We start from the raw sequence: 19,876 nt of genomic DNA on the forward strand, positions 1-19,876 counted from the left end.
CCAGAGGGTTATTTTTAGTTTGGGTTATTTCAAAAAACATTTCAAAGAAAATTTCCTAAGACATACTTGGAATTTGAATATATGAAATATAAAAAATGCAAACAATAAACTATGTTTCAAAGGAAAAGAGAATACTTAGGGTGGCATATATGTTACACACAAACTAGACACAGGTCCATCCTAAGACTAGAAAGCTACAGACCCTGAAAGGACCCTTCAGAGACTACTAGTGACAAGAATGTGAGCTCTGAAATCAATATGCTTGGGTTTAAACTTCAGTTCTGCCAACTATGAGTTGCATGATTTTTAAATAACTGAGTTATTTAACCTTCTTGTGCCTAAAGTTTCCTTACCTGCAAAATAAGGATCTAACAGAACCTATCTCTGAGGGCTAATGTTAAGATTAAGTAGTTAATATATGTAAAGCAATAAAATGATTAACACAATGCTTGCATTATGATATAATATCAGAATTAACTATTGTTATTGTTCTTGTCACCTTTCTTTTGCTGTTGAAATCAGTATATGGTCAATATTTGAGGATAACCATTATGCAAGCAGAGGTACAGAGAAACAATGTTATGTAAAAGTGTAATCTCCTGTTACCTGTACAATTCCAATGACTAGCCAAAGAGCAGTAGTTACTGCATATCTCAAGATGCGGCTATAAGGAGCTATGTAGCTAGATGGGTTTCTAGAAAGACTAGAAGATGGGTCCATTAATGCTAAGTTCTTGAATCCCATAACCTGAAATAAAAAGGAAAAATAATAATTTAAACAGACATGAATAAAGAAACTCTTCTAGACTGAAAATGGAAAACTCTTTTCTACTTCCCAACTTAAAGAACTAAAATAAACAAGTTTGCAAATAGTAGAAAGTATAGATTAAAAGTAATTTTTATTCAGTATTAATTTTTTTTTTTTTTTGGGTCATGCTGGGGATTGAACTCAGTGCCTCAGGCATGCTAGGCAAGCACTCTACTACTGAGCCACATGTTCATCCCTGTTATCCTGTATGCTAATTATAAAGTAATTACTCCAAAATATTTTGTTACTTCATTTGGTTTTCTTCTTGATACACATAAGGTCCAAATATAACTTTGACCTACCCACTAACAAAATTAAAACAAACAAAAACCTTTCTTAAGTAAACTACCATTGCGTTAAACTAACAAATAACAGTTCAAGTGTATTTAACATTTGTTAGGCATTATATTAGTTACTTTTTCTACTTTAAAACAGTATATTCCAAAACGTCTTCTAAACATACCTTCTTTGATGAAAGGAAGCTAGGGTTAAATAAATTGGATCTGTAAATTACATTTACCTCCATGCTTCCCATTCTTGTAGAATAAAGACTCTAAGGGGCTGGGGAGATAGCTCAGTTGGTAGAGTGCATGCCTTGAGTGCACAAGGCCCTGAGTTTGATCCCCAGCACCACAAAAAGACTTTAAGAAGTTTTACTGTAAAATTTCTAAATCACTTTATTGAATTCAGTGTTTTACAAGCTTAATTGACATAAAGCTTCTTTATCATGAAAACCCTTTTAAAGCTAATCCAACATTCTTTGTTTTTTGGTTTTATTTATATTTTGTACTGGGGATTGAACCCAGGGGCACTTAATCACTAAGCCAAATCCCCAGCCCTTTTTCATAATTTATTTGGAGACAGGGTTTCACTAAGTTGCTCAGAGCCTTGCTAAATTGCTGAGGCTGGCTTTGAACTTGCAATTCAACTGCCTCAGCCTCCCAAGCTGCCAGTATTACAGGCATGCACCACTGTGACCAGTCAAGTTCCTTTTTCTGATATAGGGATTGAACCCAGAGGTGCTTTACCACTAAGCTACACCCCAGGCCTTTTAATTTTTTTTGAGACAGGGTCTTGCCAAGTTGCTTAGGAACTTGCTAAGTTGCTGAGGCTGGCTCTGAACTTGTGATCCACCTGCCTCAGCTTCCCTTCCCTAGTCTCTAGAATTAAAGGCGTGCGCACCACTGTCCCCTCCACCAAACCTCCCTATCCAACATTCTTAAAAAACACTACATTACCAAACAAAATAGCTAATTATGTGAGGTAACAGATATGCTAATTAGCTAGATTTAGTCATTCTACAATGTATTCATATTTAATACATATTGTACATTATAAATGTATATCATTTTTCCTTGCCAATTAAAAAAGGCACTACTTAAACTCAGTTTTTAAAGTATTATAAATATTATTTAAAAGCTCTAAGGACACATGTATTCTTCTACTAGTTTTAAAAATGAAAAGGAAGGGTTGGGTACAGTGGTATATGCCTATAATCTTAGCAACTCTGGAGGCTGAGGCAGGAGGGTCCCAAATTTGAGGCCAGTTTCAGCAACTTAAGCAAGACCTCAGCAACTTAGTGAGACCCTGTCTCCAAAAAAAAAAAAGGACTTAGGGATATAGTTCAGTGGTAAAGTGCCCCTGGATTTAATCCGCAATTATCCCCTGCCACAACAAAAAAAGAAACATGAAAAAATAGAGTAAGAATTAATTTGTATCCAACATTAACGCAGATAAAACCTGTCATACATAAAAGTGGTTTCTTTTTCCATGTTTTAGTCTCATATCCCAGCATTAAATGCATCTTTTGATACTCCCAACCAGATCCATGAAAAAACCCACAATTGTACCACTAGGAGTGCTGTATCTTGTTCAGTTGTAGCCCTAGCTTTTAGCACAGAACATAGTCAAAAATAGGTGTTCATCAATAATTTGTTGAAAAATATCAACCTTATAATAATGATCCTAATGCAGGAGTAACAGTGCAGTTATGGTGGAGAGGAATTTTTCAAAATATAGATACATGTACTTACCTCAGAGCTATCAATGAAATATAATCTCTAAGGGTAAGGAACATAGATATTCCACAGGGGATTCTGACATTAAACCAATGGCTTAAAAGCTACTCATTATACCTAGAGTTATCAAATTCATGGAGATGGAAAGAAGAATGGGTCTGGGACACTGGGACAAGGTAATGGATACTTAGTTGTTTAATGGGTACAGAGTTTCAGGTTTTTAAGATGAAAACTTCTGGAGATGGATGGAGGTGAGGGTTTTGTATAACAATGTGAATATACTTAACACCACTTAATTATACACTTAAAGATGGGTATGATGATAAACTTTGTTCTAAGTATTTCACTGTGACTTTTTTTCTCTTAGTCTATTTTATGGTAAGAAGAAAAAGTAAAAGCAGAGATCACCAAATTTGCTTAAAAACCACTGCTTTTTAATGTCTGTATAATAATATTTCAACCTGCAAAAATCTCCTCCACTATCATGAAAACTTAGTTGGAAGTATATTAACATTTGTGAGGTACCAGTAAGTTGCATACAATTATATCAAACAGTTATACCTCCAAAAAGAAGAGGACCGTAAGTACTTGAAAGAGTGGATTGATTTTTCTCACAGTCTGAATCTCATTCCATTCATTTGCTACAAAATATGTTCTCCATATGCTTACAGGAACAGTGGCACTCCGTACACCACCCTCACCTGGTCAGAAAGATAAAATGAGTAAAGGCAGTTAACCTTCTTTGCTCTGCAAGAGTAGAAAAAAATTTGGTACACATGTTTATTTAAATTACCTTCAACGGCTTTAAGAACTTTTCCTTTAGGTCGCTCCCAATCAATAAAGAATATGTCTATGGTAATCTGGGATATGATCTTATGCAAAAATTGCAGAGCCTGAAAATGACATACAATAAAATATGTGAAAAGTATTAGCATTAAGCTTGTGTATGAAATCAATATTGATTAAGAAACAAACTGCAATCACAAGAGTATGGAATTTTTACAAGCAATTTCGCATGAAGTTCTAATATCATTAGGGGGTCACTAGAAGCTCATCACATAACCTGGAATCACCAAATTCACATAATTGTCATGCACCTATTAATTCACCTTTCTCATATTCTTTCTTTCCTTACATAATTATAATTGACTTTCCCAAAATTCTGTAGATCATCTGACTTCTTTATAAGAAAATATATTTTCAATTGTAATTTGCTAATCTTAATTAACATGTTAAATGCCCTGTCTTCTTTTTTTTATCTCTGGTATTGAGATTACTGATTTTAAAAATTGTGTTGTTGAAACACATCTTTCTCATTTATGAGCAATATGTTTTAACTGAGCATTCTTTCTAGTGCCTACATTAATGGCCAAAGGATAAAAATCTAAGTATGAGTTGATACTTATGAGCTGATAACTTTCCTCAAGAAGCTCCTATTTCAATGGGAAAGTAGACATCTAACTATCAATATAATGGAACGGAATCTACCAAAGAGGCAATGTCAAGAGCTTCAACCTATATGGTTGGAAAACACTGAAGTTGGGGAGGGGTTACCATGGGAACAAGAGAAAGGAATAAGAACTAAGAACACAAATTCTAAGATTTCAGTACTTTATCAAGAGTTAGTTAACAAAGAAACAAAATTCATGCCTAAAGGCATTCTGTGTCATTGTAAATGCATCATCAGACTTTAGAGAAGAAAGACAGATACTAAAATATCATTTTATCAAGTTAGCTACAACTCTTGATCCAAACATATTTTATTTAAGGTAAATTTTGGAATGACCTATTATTAATAAAAGCAGATTTCCTATATGAAATAATTCATGCTTTCTTTTAAAACTAAAGTACGTTTTACATCAAAGATTTTGAAAGCATTTTAATTCTGAAGACTTTTTCTAGTTTATTATCAGGTCCTTTGAAACTCACCTTTAGAGCAAAAGCACATCCCACATAAGTAACAAAACGTTCTTCCTGAACTGGCATTGGTAGAAAAACAGAGACAGACTTCTGTGCCTATAATAAAAATTACTTGGTCAACAAAATCACACGAGGTTTTTACTAAACACAAGTTATAAACCAAAGAAACCATAAAAGAGGGAGAAATGTCATACTAACGGAATGATGAGTTTAGCATTTGCCTCAATACTCTTGATTGGAAACACCCCCAAATAAAAACAGTTTCTTTATAAGAGAGTGTACCAGTTATTCAGATACTGTCATTTAGGTTAAATTCAGAAACTCACTCACTTTGAAGAAAATAATCCAGTAAAAACCGGTTCCCACAGTGATGATAAAAAAAACATTGGCCAGATCACCAGCATAGTACAACAAGAATTTCATAACTGTCTGCAATTTAACAAGAATTACAAGTATTAAAGACTCCATCTATTTAGCCCTTTAAGTGACACATTGCTTCTAATAACATATCATTTATCCAGTTTCTCAAGCCCCAAAGTCTTGTTTCATGTATTCATGTATCTATCTTCTTGACAGACAACTGAGCCCCACTCATATATATATATATATATATATATATATATATATATATATACACCTTTTGGATCCTTACTTTTCATTCCATTCCTGGTAGCCTCTGTCTCCTTTCAACCCCTCCCATGTTTCACTAAGCAAGTGGACTGCTTCCAAATTTTCTTTTAGTTAGGAACTTCTATTCCAATGTATCCTCCATACTTTCACCAGTTACTTTTCTAAAATGTAAATTGAATATTACTCCCTTTCTTAAAAATATACATGATCGCTCACTGAAACATAAATCTTTAACCCACAAAGTCCTTTCTAACATGGACCAAAGTTAATTTTTTATTTATCTTTATCTGTCACTTCCAATAGGTACTCAATGATTAGCCACTCTACACTTTCATCTCAAATACTTTGTGGAATGAAATGTCTTATCAAATATTCTTTCCTTTCTTTCTCTATAATACTCTCCTGAGTACTAAGTGTATAAACCACATCACTATCACATCTCCCAGAGCCTGATACAGTGCCAGGAACTCAGTCAGTAGGCCCCTCAGTGATGACTGTGGATTGAACAGACAATCTAGCTTAATATCCACTTCTCTAGGAAGCTTTTCTTGACTATCCCAAACAGTTAATCAAGTCTTATTCCTTATTCCTTATTCCTGCTCTTATTCCTTAGCATATTGGCCTTGGAGTCAAGATATCCTGGTTAAACAAGTTGCCATGTAGCTTTTCTCAGACTCTTCATCAGCAAAATGGTAGTAGCTTTTGCTGAAATGCTGTAAAAACGGAGTAGAAAATTTAACTTCTGTAAAATGGGTAGAATAATAATACCTAACTTAATATCTCTATATTGTGTAGATTGAATAAATTACATTCGTAAAGCTTAAAAAAGTGTTTGGCACACAGTAAATATTCACAAAAAATTTTTTAAAAATTTAAAAAGATTAAATGAGGAGTACAACTATTACTTTAATAAAATTCAATGTGGGAGATCATCTTTTTGATGTTGAGATGGGAAAGTTTTCCAACATGAGATCAAAAAAAATTCAGATGTAGTAAAATCAAAATTAAAATTTTTATTAAGTATAAAGGGTCAAATGGATAAAAATAACAAATAGGTCATATATTCAGAGAAACTATTTCAATGTAAAAAATCAAAAAGGGTTAATATTTGGAAAATACAAAAGTCTTCAAATAAAGAAGAAAAGTGGGAAATCTGAAAGAAAAATGGGCAGAGTTATAAATAGGCAATTCACAGAAAGGGAAATCCAAATGATTAAAAAATATGCAGAATCAAAAGTGAAAATGAAATCAACAATGACATACTAATATATACTATCATATTGATAAAAAATGTAAAGGTTGGAAAATTATCAAATGTTGGTGAAAATGGGCAGAAACAAGAACGGCATTGCTGATAGGAATATAGACTAACATACAGCATTGTGGGAAGAAAATGAGGTATAATATACCCTATGACCCGGCAATACTTATCCTAATTTTTTTCCAGTTTCATTTTGATTTATTTTATATGTTACCTATCCTAATTTATACTCCAGAAAAGTCCAAGGCAAGTTCCTTACTCATCCTATAGCTATGTCTTATGAGAAGGATCCAGAATAGTTAGAAGAGAAAAGTACACATCAATGATACCTGTAAATCAATCATGGGACTTCCAATGCGTCTCTTCCACCCTGCGGTCTTCAAGAGAGATGATAAAACAGCTAGCCCACCCAACACACCCAAAGCAATCTTAAAAAAAAGAAAGAAAAATTTTAGAATTTACATGATTCCTGTCATCAGTATTCAAAAACACTATAAACAGAAAGGAAAAAGTGCTCCAAAAATGTTTGGGGGGGTGGTGGGGGAGGCAGCATAATTAAATGACACTGGAATCAAACTGAAGAAGTTCCAGTGGCCAAATCTGGGAGAATTTGAGTTACAAAATAAATAAAAATGAAGTATAATTAAGTTATCACCGATTTAAATAAATAAAGGCAAAGGGAAAGCTTCTCTTTGTAATAAAGTTCCAATTTATAAATATAGAAGGAATGAGGGAAATAGAAAAAAAAATCACCATCAGTTAAATATCATAATAATACTTTCTGCAGGCAAGGATCATCAATGGATGCTAAAGTTGGAAGGCAAAAGAATGATGAGAAGCAGGATGTGTACATAGTTTTAAAGAACCTCTCCATTAAATACTTAATAACTACAAATGGATGAGATGAGAACACTGCAGAAACAATTTTAGCCACATGAACAGAAGTAATTTCACCAGTGATAAGACATACTATATTAACATCATGTGCCTCTGATGTCATGCATTGAGAACACAATATCATTTCCATGGTATCTTTGTCAAAACTAAATGAATTCAATTCATCATGCAAAGATACCAGACAAACCCAAATTGAGAGTCAAAATAATTAAAATGTACTCATCTAAAGTCATGAAAGACAAAGAAATACTAAGGAAGTGTCACAGACTGGAGGACAATAAGGAAACATGACAGCTATAAGAGATCTGGAATATGGATTGGATCTTAAAACAGAGAAGGATGGTGAAAAATAACCCTGTGATATCCACGTATGCAGATTACTTAGCAGGATTACATTAATATTCATTTCCTGATTATGGTCACTGTATTATGGTTATTTAAGATCATGCTATTAGGGGAGGCCAGGTAAGAGTCTGTGGCAAAAAAGAGTTTGACACCTTTCTTATATATCTGAAATTAATTTTTTAGATTAAAAAAACATAATAAATATTTTAACAGGTTAAAATATACTCACATCTGTCTGGATAAATGCTTCTCCTTGATTCATTTCATAATTGACTGAGAAAGAAATCTAAAATTTAAAAGAAAAAAAATTAGTCATATTGAATTTATATAACATAAACCTACTTTTATTATAAAAATATATTTGTAGTTGAACTTCACTGTAAATGCCATATTTTTTAACCATCCATATTACTAGAGTTGACCCTTCCTTACACATTAGGTATGCTTTTTGAGAATTATTTTTGCTCCTTTAAAGATCTCTTTCTTAGACACATGAAAGAAAGAGGCGTTCATTTGGAGTTTAGTAGGTTCATTAACAGCAGCTCAAATCAAACTAGGCATATTTCATTTTCTGATAGGTTTCTGTACCTAAGAAATGTGAATGAACTTGTGTATCAAGATGGCTCAATAGTCTGAACAAGAATCATAGGGATACTACTATATGAAGAGACAAGAAAAAAAAGTAGTAGTAAAAGTAAGAAAAGAGGATGGTGAGAGATAGGAGAGGCAATTACTTGAATCTTATGTTCACAAAATGGGGAGTTTCAGGAAGAAGAGGGGCAAGAGGTTAGTGTCAGATGCATAAATGTGAAGTATAGAAACAGAGCCTCTATATGTGGAGTTCACAGCTGACCTTCATGAGAGGTTTTCACAACAAAATTCAGTTCACTTTAGCACTACCAGTTATAAAGCTGATTATTTTAATCTCCTTTTGCCTATTTAAGTGTGTCTATTCAGGAGGCCATACAGTGATGAGCACACATATGCCCACTGTGACTTCTGAGTTCCTGGTTTAATTAGGCAAGGAGATAAGAAGCAAAGTGGCCAAAAAGGACAGGAGCAGATGCCTCCTATCTCAGCATACCACAGATCCCTCACAGTGATGCCTGACGGCCAATGACTCGTCCACTAAAGAACTTTATCCATTCTTCCTTTTTTTATACTGGAGGTCCATAAAAACTCAACTCCTACCATTATTAGTTTAAACAGAGATGACTATATAAAGAGAAAAGCTTGTTTAAAAACTTGAAAAAAGTTTGTCTTGGACCATGAAGTAAATTACATTAGTAATACATTTATACAAACAAGGGCACTGATAAGTAAAGTACTTACCTTCACAGATTGGCTCTTGGGATCTTTGATATCAATATCACTGTAGGCAATAGTGATTAAGGGAGGGTATATGTTTCCATTTTTTGTGTTGGGCACAAGTTGGATGCTATTTAAAAGAAAATACATTTATAGTTACGAATATATATAGGGACTTAAACATACATTTATCATTACATTTGAATTTAAAATAGATTATCATGATGATCTCAGAACCAAACAGTTAACAAGTTCTAAGGAAGATTAAACAGAAACTAACAGTAACAGCACAAGCTAATCTTAAGTGGTCAAAACTTTAGTATTAGCATATACTCTCAGAAAAATTAGAAACTCTTATGATCCAGGTTCTAAGAAGTTTATAAATGAAATCATTGAAGCATTGTAAAACCATCTTTAAGGAATTATCAAAAGAGCAGTGCTACATGATGACTAAAGAAAGGCAGATAATATTCTGATTATTGGAAGAATAATAACAAAATATGTGTCACTTCTAGTACTGCTTAAGGCACAAAGCATGATACAGTTTGCTAAAATAGGGTACAATATGCATTAATACTGTATAGCTTGTGAATGCAAAAAGCAAAGTGCCAGCATGATTTCATCAAGAACAAGTCAAGATTGACTAGGTTTGATTTAATTTTTACTAAGGATATTACATTAGCAGAATAAAGAAAGAAAGGTGAAAAAACAGTACATTTGAATTTCAGCAAGATACATGACAAAGCTTCCATATTGCGACTTCAAAAGATCATTAGAAAAATAAAAGTGAAAAAATAGTGTATATTGATGTGCTTCAAAGTGCCAAACTAGCATAAGATGCATCCTTGTGTGCAATGTACACATCATAAAATATGGATATAAAAGTGGGATTCAGTTAACATTTTAGAGACAGGAGTTTTACACTGAAAAGACAAAAATGTGAGCTATATATACTATTCTTGTGTTGCTAATGAATGTGGGTTGACCTAGAACCATAGCCATCAAGGAAATGAGGATGGGGGAGGCTGAATAATCATCTGGCATCCTCTTTCTAAAATACCTATTTCAGTTCAGGTATTTACCTTTCCTTCTTCTTTCAACACACTTTAATTCAGTAGGTCTAGAGTGGGGCCTAGACTATGAGTTTTGACCAAAGTACTCAGAGTCCTCTAATGTAATCCCTCCTGGGCTCTTCAGTTTTATTGGTCTGCACCAATCTACAAAAATACCTGAGAAAACCTTGTGTATTATTCCAGTTCTGTTGTCTTTATTGATTTCGCTTGCAATTAATTGGTAAGCACTTTGGTTTTCTCATATATTCCAAGAACAATTTAGTCACTAGATACTTTTACCTTAATGATATCTGGGTAGCAATTCGAATTAGTCTTGGCTGACTTTCTAAGTCATTTTCTCGTCCACTTACTGCATCCACTAAGAAAATGCGCCGAGTCAGAAGCCATTTGCTAGGGCTACTGTCTTTCATTATAAAAAAAAAAAGAAAATATAACATTAAGAAAATTTCAAGTTGTTCAAAATGATTCTCAAAAAGTTTATTGCAACAAATCTAAGATACAAAATTATTATTTTGTTTTAGATAAGGTGGCTGCAAAGAGCTACTGCTATAAGAAATGCTTGATACTGTATTTCTCAGTTTATTTGATGTCTTCTGATTGTTTGAACTTTTCATTGATATGGATGAAAATTACCTGAAAAAGTCAGATTTCATAGCATAGGTAACAACAAAAGAAATTTAATAGGTCTGAAAAGCAAATCAAGGACAGTTTAAAGAAAAAGCAACTTATGGTTCTACTAATTTTTCTTAGTATATATTCTTAGCAATAGTATAAATTTTTAAAAATATGCTGACAATAGGATTAGTAAATACACAAGTGTTTTACTTTTTGTCATACTGGATAACACCATATAATTGAATCCATTAATAAAAAAAAAGAAAATCTAGCTATGAAAAAAAAAGAATTCATGACCTTTCTTATAATTAGTGATTTATTAAATTATCATGTTGAATAACTTAATGATTTCAGCTCAGAGAAAGAATGGTATATATGAATGTCTTACCTTGGTTCACAAACATTTTATTGTGTTGAAGATTTAGATTTAACACAGGCAAAGCCCAAATATTTTGGCGTTGATTTTCATCAGTATATTTAAGATAAACATCATAAAATACAGGAGTAGGAAAGTCAGTTAATATTTTAGAGATAGGAATCTCACACTGGAAAATAAAATTAAAATAAAAGTATCACAATTGAAAATTTAGAAAGCATATTTATTATCCTTAAGACAGTGTTTTTAGTTTTACAAAATAAATTATTTAAATTATCTTGTTTACATTAATTTCCATGACTTACAAAATGTGAATTCACCAATATGATTCTTTTGTAAGCTTCCCCTTGCCAATATTTAACATTAACTGCTCTGTTCTTGACCTACAACACACACAGAGAAGGTATGCCTTCATTTTTGATATTAAGTGTACATATGTGAAAGGATTTTGAAACTACTATTGTCCTATGGAATGAAGTCTCAATTCTTCCTCCTGATGTACCGTGGTCTATGATTTGGGTTCCCTTAGCAAAGCTAAGTTTATCTTCATACCAGTTAATGGTCATCCATTCATACTAATCTACCGCAGTTTCTAACTATGGTATGCCACACTCTCTTTTTGACATTGCCAATATGGATTCTGCCTGACATTTCCTTTCCCACTGTGTTCTCCTATCCAGCTTATCTTCATTATATAAACCTCATATTCATCATATAAACCTAAGTATCACTTCTGTGAAGCCTTTCTGTACTTCCCTGGAAACTGGTGATACCTTATGTATATTTATGGTGTAATGCTTAATTACATTCTCTGAAGTTCTCTGTCTAAATAGCTTTTTTTGTCTACTGGATTGTGAACTACTTGAGTGGCAACATGGGTCAACTGAATAACCATGGTTTTAAACCTGACAGAACATTGACTCCACAGTTCACCTGACACAAGACTTTGAGTAAATTATCTCATTGTATTAAGTACCAGTTCCTCTTCTGTAAAGCACACATGATAAGAACATCAAATACTTATTTTACGGATCAAACAGGGTAACAATGGTAAAATAATGAATATACAGCAGCAGGAGCTTAACAAATGTTAATTCTCCTAGCCCTTGGTAGGCTCGCAGTAACCTTCTTTATAAAAAACAACAGTAACATATAAGTAATTTCTGACAATGAAAGTAAATTCATGTTCATCATACAAAACTTAGAAAATATAAGGAAAAAAAACCACCTCTAATTCAACCATCCAAAGATAACCACTGTCAAAAATGAGTATTTTCGGGCTGCGGATATAGCTCAGTTGGTAGAGTGCTTGCCTTGCAAGCACAAGGCCCTGGGTTCAAATCCTCAGCACCGCAAAAAAAAAAAAAAAAAAAAGAGTATTTTCTTCCATTTCATAATGGTAATTTTCATTGTGGTTTTGTTCTATGTGTATATATATATTTTAATAAGAAGCATTTTAATAGACTACTGAATGTCTTCCAAATGTTTAATAGCTCACAATATTCCTCTGTACCACACTATAATTTCAAAGTGAATGATAAAGACAGGAAGGAGAAATGAAAATGTGGGGGAAAGGGGAACTTAAGGAGAGAGAAAAGGATATATTTTTATGTGTTATAGGAAAGTCAAGTGAAGGAGTAACTTTGTACAAGTCAACAAAAATAAAGTTGTATTTTAACTTTATTCCAAAATGGTCAGAATATCATTATTGCTTAAGACCAACAGAGCCAGATTATGAAAATTTAATATTACCAGATGTTTAAGAGTCTATAGATGCTATATACCTATATACCTATAGTATAGGTACTCTCTTCATACTGATTAAATTAATATTTTATGCATCCAAATGATAAAAGTTATGCTACTTAATGATATTACTCATTACTAGTAAAACATTTTCAAATTCAAATATTTGCATATTATTCCAATTATTGTTGATGTGACAGTTGGAAAATAAAGATGAAATTTAGACTAATATAGTTCAAACTTACATTTTGTTGATAGGTTGTTCCAAAAGAATAAGCAGCATTTAGTCTTGTCTCAGTGTCTGGACAAAGCTACAGCAAAAGAATATAATTGATAAACCTCTCTCACAAGTGTTTTCCAGAATTCTTAGCTCTCACTTGGACATATGCTCTCTATAAAACTTATAACTTATCTAATATATTGAGGTAATGAAAAATTAAGGGAGTATATTCATGGTAAATTATAATTAGTACTTTAAAAACAGTTTTAAGAAATTCCAACTTAAAGCATCAGAAAACAAATCCACTATGGTACATAACTGACACTCTTCAAGCAATAATTTAGTCTTTTCCTCAGGCAAAAATGAAAAACATTTGTAATTCTTTAGCTAGAATCATTCTTACCTGTAAAACACCTCCTTCTAAAGCTTGCCACTTGAGAAAATTTCCTCTTATATCATAGGAAGCAGCAACAAACTTCAGTTTTGTATTCTGATTTTAAAAAATGATAAAATAATGTCAAATACTCTGAAGCCAATACAATATCCGATAAAGCAATTTTCACTGTTGACTAATCCTTTTTCATTGTCAACTGTTAAAATCAAATTCAACTTTCATTTTGAAACCAGGTTATCTATATCTCTGATTAAATACATGCAAAAAACAACTTATTTTTTGCATAAAAATCATTATTTCAGAATTGAGAGACAGCATTAGTGATCTCCTTTCAAACCTGTTAAATGGGGAATGAACATTGGGAAAAGTATTATTTCTTCCTTCTGGGAAGTTAAATAGAATTGGGAATTAGGACCTGTGAAGTGCTGGGAAATGTCATAAAGCTCAGTCAATCTTGAGAAACACCTCTCAAAACTGTGGACACATATGAGGACAGAGACTGTTTTGCATCTGAATGTGAAAACTACTCTTTCTCAATGCATAAGTTCTACTTGCTGCTACAACTGCATATCCCAGAGGTATCCATATACTTATGTATAAGACAGCTAAGCTACAACCGCATATCCCAGAGGTATCCATATACTTATGTATAAGACAGCTAAGCAACTGACATTTATATTTTAGTAATTAAACTTAAAAAAAATCTTAAAAAATTAAGAACTGTGAGTAGTTAACTTTCTTGTTACCATTTAGAGTTGCAATCAAAAATGTATTATTCTTTAATGATATAGTAATTTGTACCTGGTTTTGTCCCGTAAAACTGAAATTTGCTGGAAGAGGAGTAGTACTGAGTACTTGGGGTGCCAGTCCTAGCTGGTCTCCATAAAACAGCCATGGAAGATTCTGTCTCCTATAATTAATTACAATTGTTTTAATAAAAACAATAAGTATTTCTGATTATTAATATTTGTGAAAATAGTGGCTAGGACTGTAGCTCAGTGGTAGAACACTTGCCTCACACATGTGAGGCACACTGGGTTCAATCCTCAGCACCACATAAAAATAAATAAATAAAGATATTGCATCCATCTACAACTAAAAAAAGAAAAATTGTGAAAATAACTACTAAATTCAGACAAAAAAAATTTTTTACCAATTAAAATGTCCATACCAAAATGAAATAGAATGAACAGTGCTCAATCCAGCAGTATTTTCAAAGATAAACTGAAATAGTCGACATGCATCAAATGTGACAGAGTCAAAAGAATTCATGTTCATCACGCACATATTTCCAAGAGCTTGGCAAGATGTTAGGTTGGCATATACCTACAAAACAACAATGACAAAGAAATGTAACATTACACTAATAGCCAAAACAAAAGTTGATATAAAAATTATGCTTCATTTAAATTTTATCTATTCTATTAATTCTTTTGTTTTTATTCTTTTGCTCTAAATGCCTTTCCTCTAGCTTAAGTAGAAACTTTCCATGTTTGAAGAAGAATGAGAAGTATATTATAATTATAATTTTAGGCTAAAATCTAAAGACTAGCAACTGAAAGACGAAGTAAAAACTTATTGCATGATATTTTATAAAACTTAAATACATATGAAAGAAGAATAATATGTTTGAAAATTAGATCTGATACATATAAATCTAATCCATTTTGTTTAAGTAATCTGCTTATGAACAATAAGATCATTGTTGAGTTTACCTCTCAAATTTTTTTCTCAATTTTACTTATTAAGAAAAAGATGCTCCATTTTTAGTTATTCAAATCAAAAACTTTGGAGTGAATTTATTTTTCTTCCTATATCCAACTCATCAGTAAATCCTGTTGGCTTGGTCTTGAAAGAAGAGTCAAAAGCTAAACACTTCTCTCACTTCCCTACCTCCCTTGTCCACAGTTTCCCTCTCTCTTACTCAGATTACTGTAATATTGCTCTAAGTGTTCTCCCTGCTTCTGTCCTTGCCACAATAAAATCTAATCTCTATGCTACAGTAGTAATACCTTCAAATCCTGAAGTTAGGTCATGTTTTCCTATACAAACAATTCTTCCATTGCCCTAGGATAAACTCCAGGTCCTTGTTATAGCCTCTCCCTACACCTCTGGATCTCATCTCTTTTCTATTTTCCTTGTTCACTCTGTCCCAGCCACTTCAGTCCTCTTCTAGTTTCTTAAACATGAATAAGTCAGGGAACTCCTGGCTTTGTGATCTCTGCTCTTGTTGTGGTCTCTGCTAGATATTTACAAGGCTCACTCTCATTTCTTTCAGGTCTTTTCTAAATATCACACTCAGAAATGCCTGTGCTAACCACACTATATAACAAAGCACCCTCCTTTCCATGTTTTTTACCCTGATTTATTGCCTTCATAGCACTCAGCATCACTGACAATTACTTAGACTATAAATTTGGTGAAGGATTCTTTTTTTTTTCTTTTTCTGAAATATCTAGCAGATTGAAAACAAGGCCTCACACACACTAGGTCATCAATTAACATCTACTCAATGATGGTTAGTTTCCCTGAACACTCAATTGCAGTCAAATCAGCTTGGACATATTAAATTTGTATATACAGAATAACATTTTCTTCAGATGTTCTCTTTCAATCCCCTGGAAAGGGTCTATTCTTCTTATAGAATATGACCAAGGAGATAAGTACTCTGAGAGGAAACATTTATTAGGGTCAAAATTGGTACCACAATTTTTCAAAGTGAAATAAAACTTTTTTAAAAAAATTCAAACTTACCCAACATGCAGCTGCTGTGGACTGCAAATACTTTGCAAACCATTCTGAAGCTAAAGACATGCCCTGTCAACAAAAAGATGAAGTTTAGTTTTAAGTTCAAATGAAGAGTGCTCAATCCTACACTGTTAGGAAGACATTAATCTGTATATATTTAAGTGAGAAATGACTAATATTATTTTCTTAGTGTTAGTAGACAGATTCTAATGAGAATTCAAGAATTAATTCTAACCAATGTCATTTATTACAAAAAGACTACATGCAATATAATGAAATGGGCAAAGAACATGAGACAAATGTCTAAAGTCCAAAAAAATACATGTGCCAATTTTGCAGATATCAAAAAATAAAGTGGTATAAAAGAAAAATAATTGAGTGGTTAACTTTTGTTTATTTAGGATTATTATAAATACTGTATTAAATTGACAAGTAATAAAAAACTAGGGGCATGATTTCTCATTAACTGGAGATTTGGGATATACAGAATGATTAACATTTAAAATCTCCAAAGTGGTACTTCTCAAACTTAGTGGGTATCAGAACTAATTTGAGAACATTCTAAAAACAGAAAATGACTAGTTTCATTCCAAACAAAATCAATGAGAATTGGATGTGACCAAGGCATATATGGGTTTTGAAAGCTCTGGATATAAACATCTGGTTAAGAACCAATGTTCTAAAGTTTACCTGCACATCTCGCTAAAAAACAAAACAAAACAAAAAAACAAAACAAAACAAAAACACAAAACCACAGAAAAGCATCATTTAGAGTAAACTGGACATGAACAGAGGAGATACAGCCAAATTATATAAAACATGGCACCAGTTGGTATAATTATATAAATTTCAGTGCAAACTAGAGTATTATGATGCTATTAAAAGTTACAATTTTACAAGTAAGATTGAAAGAGTACAGAGAAATCAAGGAAGTGCCTACAGAATAATAGAGTCATTTCAAGAACACAGGAGCTATCTTGAAGGAAAATCCAAATTTGAGACAACTTGAGCTTTGAAAAGAAGAACAATAGTAATAGATTATAACAAAGATTACAAACTGAGTGAAAGACTGCATGAGTTCATGGTAAAGGGTAAGCACAAAGAGAATTATCTTCCTTATAGAAGATTACTAGATAACTTATGTAGAATAACAGAATTATGAAATCATTAGAAATGACCAGTTTAATAATTTATCCAGGCGAAGTTCATCAATTGATGCTAAAATGAATATTTACACAGAAAAATTTCAAATTAAAATCTCAGACTAAAATTTGTTAATCACAGTGCCTTTATAACAGAGGTAGTGGCTGATGCAACTGTGACCAAGAAACCAAATTAGCATTACCAATAACTGGATGACCTGATTTGTTTCTTGTTTCAATGCAAGAGACTGTATAAGACCTATGTGATTCCCCCACCTCCAAAAGATGTTTCACTGAGTCTATTCATGAGAAAACAAACAGAAAAATCCAGGAAAACACATACACCTATAAAAATTAAATGGAACAGGAGTCTGTTCTAGATTAAACAACTAAAAAGATTAGTTGCAGTGTGGGATTCCTGATTGAATCCTGGATCCCCTCCTCCAAAAAAAGAAGAAAGGAAAAAAAGGACACTATTAGAAGAACTGAAAAAATCTGAGTAGTTATCAGATAATTCTATTGTATTAATTCTAAATTTCCAGGATGTGATGCTAGGAAGATGCCTTTTTTCTTAGGGGATATACACTAAAGTATTTGGAGTAAACTGTCATTATGTCTAAACTTATTTTCAAATGGTTTAGGGAAAAAATTTGTGTATATGTAGGATGTGTATGTATATACAATAGTCTATTGTTTCTGGGGCAATTTCTTCTAGGACCCTCACAGATACTCAAATTCACAAATACTGAAGTCCCTAATACCTAATGACACAGTATTTGCAATTAACCTAAGCTAAATCCTCCCACATACTTTAAATCATCTCTAGATTACTTATAATACCTAACACAATGTAAATGCTATGCAAACAGTTGTTATACTATTTTGTTTTGGGAACAATGACAAGAAAAAGTTGTCATATTCAGTATACATGCTATTTTTTTCCTAATAAAACAATCTACAATTGTTTGAATTTGTGGATGTAGAACCTAAAGATACAGTATTAAATACCATTACAGTATGTAAACAGTATTTAGAAAAAAGTGAAATAAATCAATTGTAGCAAAATATTAATAATGGCTAATATAGGTGAAAGATATATGCATATTCATTCTTTTAATTCCTGCAATTTTGAAAGTTTTCAAAATAAAATTTTTTGGGAAAAACACCTACACAAAATGCTAACTCACTATTATTGTCTTTGTGAAAAGTGAATGAGAAAACACTGACCATATGTATGGAAATTCTTTACTGACTGGCAGGAATATTCCCAGAGTAGGACTGGAAGTCCCTGTTATAAAATTACACAAAAGTAATTATATTCAGAGTTTGTGCCCCAAGAAAACTTTTGACTTTAATATTCAAAGTAGACTTTTCTAATTAGGAGGAGTGTTGTAGAGTCAATCAATACAAGTATTAAGTCTAACAAGCAATTAAATTAAAGTCTCAACATAAGCTAACAAGCATGCATGTTTTATCAATTAAGTTAATTTCATGTTTACTTGTAAACCAGTCCTTCAGAATTTCACTGACCTACAAATGCACAGATATAACTGAACTCTTATACCTGCCAAAATAAGGAATGGGCCAAGATACTTCCAATATCTTAATCAGACTTGGTTTCCATGTTTAATACTTTGTCTACACAGAATCGTCTAAACAGCAGTTATCTATGACTTAGATGTGGGCATTCCAAACGTGTCCTTGGGAAAGCAAGTCTTCAGGACTGGTATATTTAAATGAAATATATTCACTGGATCAGATTAACTTTAAGAATGGAATAATCTCTCCTTTTCCAAAGGGAATAGCCCTTCCCTTTTTCTGAGGAAGGGAGAATATGGAGGCACTGGTACAAGAGAAAGTGGCACAGTGGGAAGACTGGTTACATTGAACAAATGAGTAAATTGAGGGTAATGAGCCCTAGAATTCTCATTACTAGAGCAGGTACTTAAAATCTGCCAAAAGGAAAGGCTAGAAAGAACCCCAAAGATATCAGTATGAATTCATTTCTTTTTAGTATATATGCAGAAATAGATACAGAAATAGTTATAGATGCATGTATGTATATATACAAGTATGTGTACATGTATTTCCAGTCATGTCTGGGTAAGAGGGCATATTAAGGGTGATAATCTTGGTTTCTAAATATTACCCTCCCAATTTCACAGAGAAATGACTGATTCCAGAGCTGGGGCAGGAAAAGTACAAGGTAATTCTGGAAATCTTGTGCCAGAAAGTAAGGAAATGATGGGGAAATGTCAAAAAGAGAGAGAAGATAAATGTTAGGGGCTTCTACTGGCCAAATCTAGTGCAATGTAAGCATCAAAACAAATAATGTGTTTTGATTATACTCAGTTAAATAAAAAAGGGACCAATAAA

General features: G+C 32.6%; 1 protein-coding gene across 3 annotated transcripts in view; it reads right to left on the bottom strand.

Annotated features, from left to right (window-relative positions):
- The window catches only part of Tmem67 (transmembrane protein 67), a 41,755-nt gene that overhangs the window by 13,484 nt on the left and 8,395 nt on the right, over positions 1–19,876 (bottom strand). For all 3 annotated transcript variants that reach the window (XM_047565768.1, XM_047565781.1, XM_047565772.1), the window contains exons 7-21: positions 16,365–16,427; positions 14,782–14,936; positions 14,412–14,520; positions 13,620–13,706; positions 13,242–13,307; positions 11,263–11,419; positions 10,539–10,662; positions 9,211–9,316; positions 8,108–8,164; positions 6,966–7,064; positions 5,076–5,174; positions 4,755–4,841; positions 3,619–3,718; positions 3,387–3,526; positions 607–747 (exon numbers count right to left, since the gene is read on the bottom strand). In XM_047565768.1, the coding sequence (XP_047421724.1) occupies positions 607–747; positions 3,387–3,526; positions 3,619–3,718; positions 4,755–4,841; positions 5,076–5,174; positions 6,966–7,064; positions 8,108–8,164; positions 9,211–9,316; positions 10,539–10,662; positions 11,263–11,419; positions 13,242–13,307; positions 13,620–13,706; positions 14,412–14,520; positions 14,782–14,936; positions 16,365–16,427 (1,590 nt within the window). The remainder of the gene's footprint in view (positions 1–606; positions 748–3,386; positions 3,527–3,618; positions 3,719–4,754; positions 4,842–5,075; positions 5,175–6,965; positions 7,065–8,107; positions 8,165–9,210; positions 9,317–10,538; positions 10,663–11,262; positions 11,420–13,241; positions 13,308–13,619; positions 13,707–14,411; positions 14,521–14,781; positions 14,937–16,364; positions 16,428–19,876) is intronic.

The sequence above is a fragment of the Sciurus carolinensis genome, chromosome 1 (genome assembly GCF_902686445.1).
Source record: "Sciurus carolinensis chromosome 1, mSciCar1.2, whole genome shotgun sequence".
Lineage (NCBI taxonomy): Eukaryota > Metazoa > Chordata > Mammalia > Rodentia > Sciuridae > Sciurus > Sciurus carolinensis.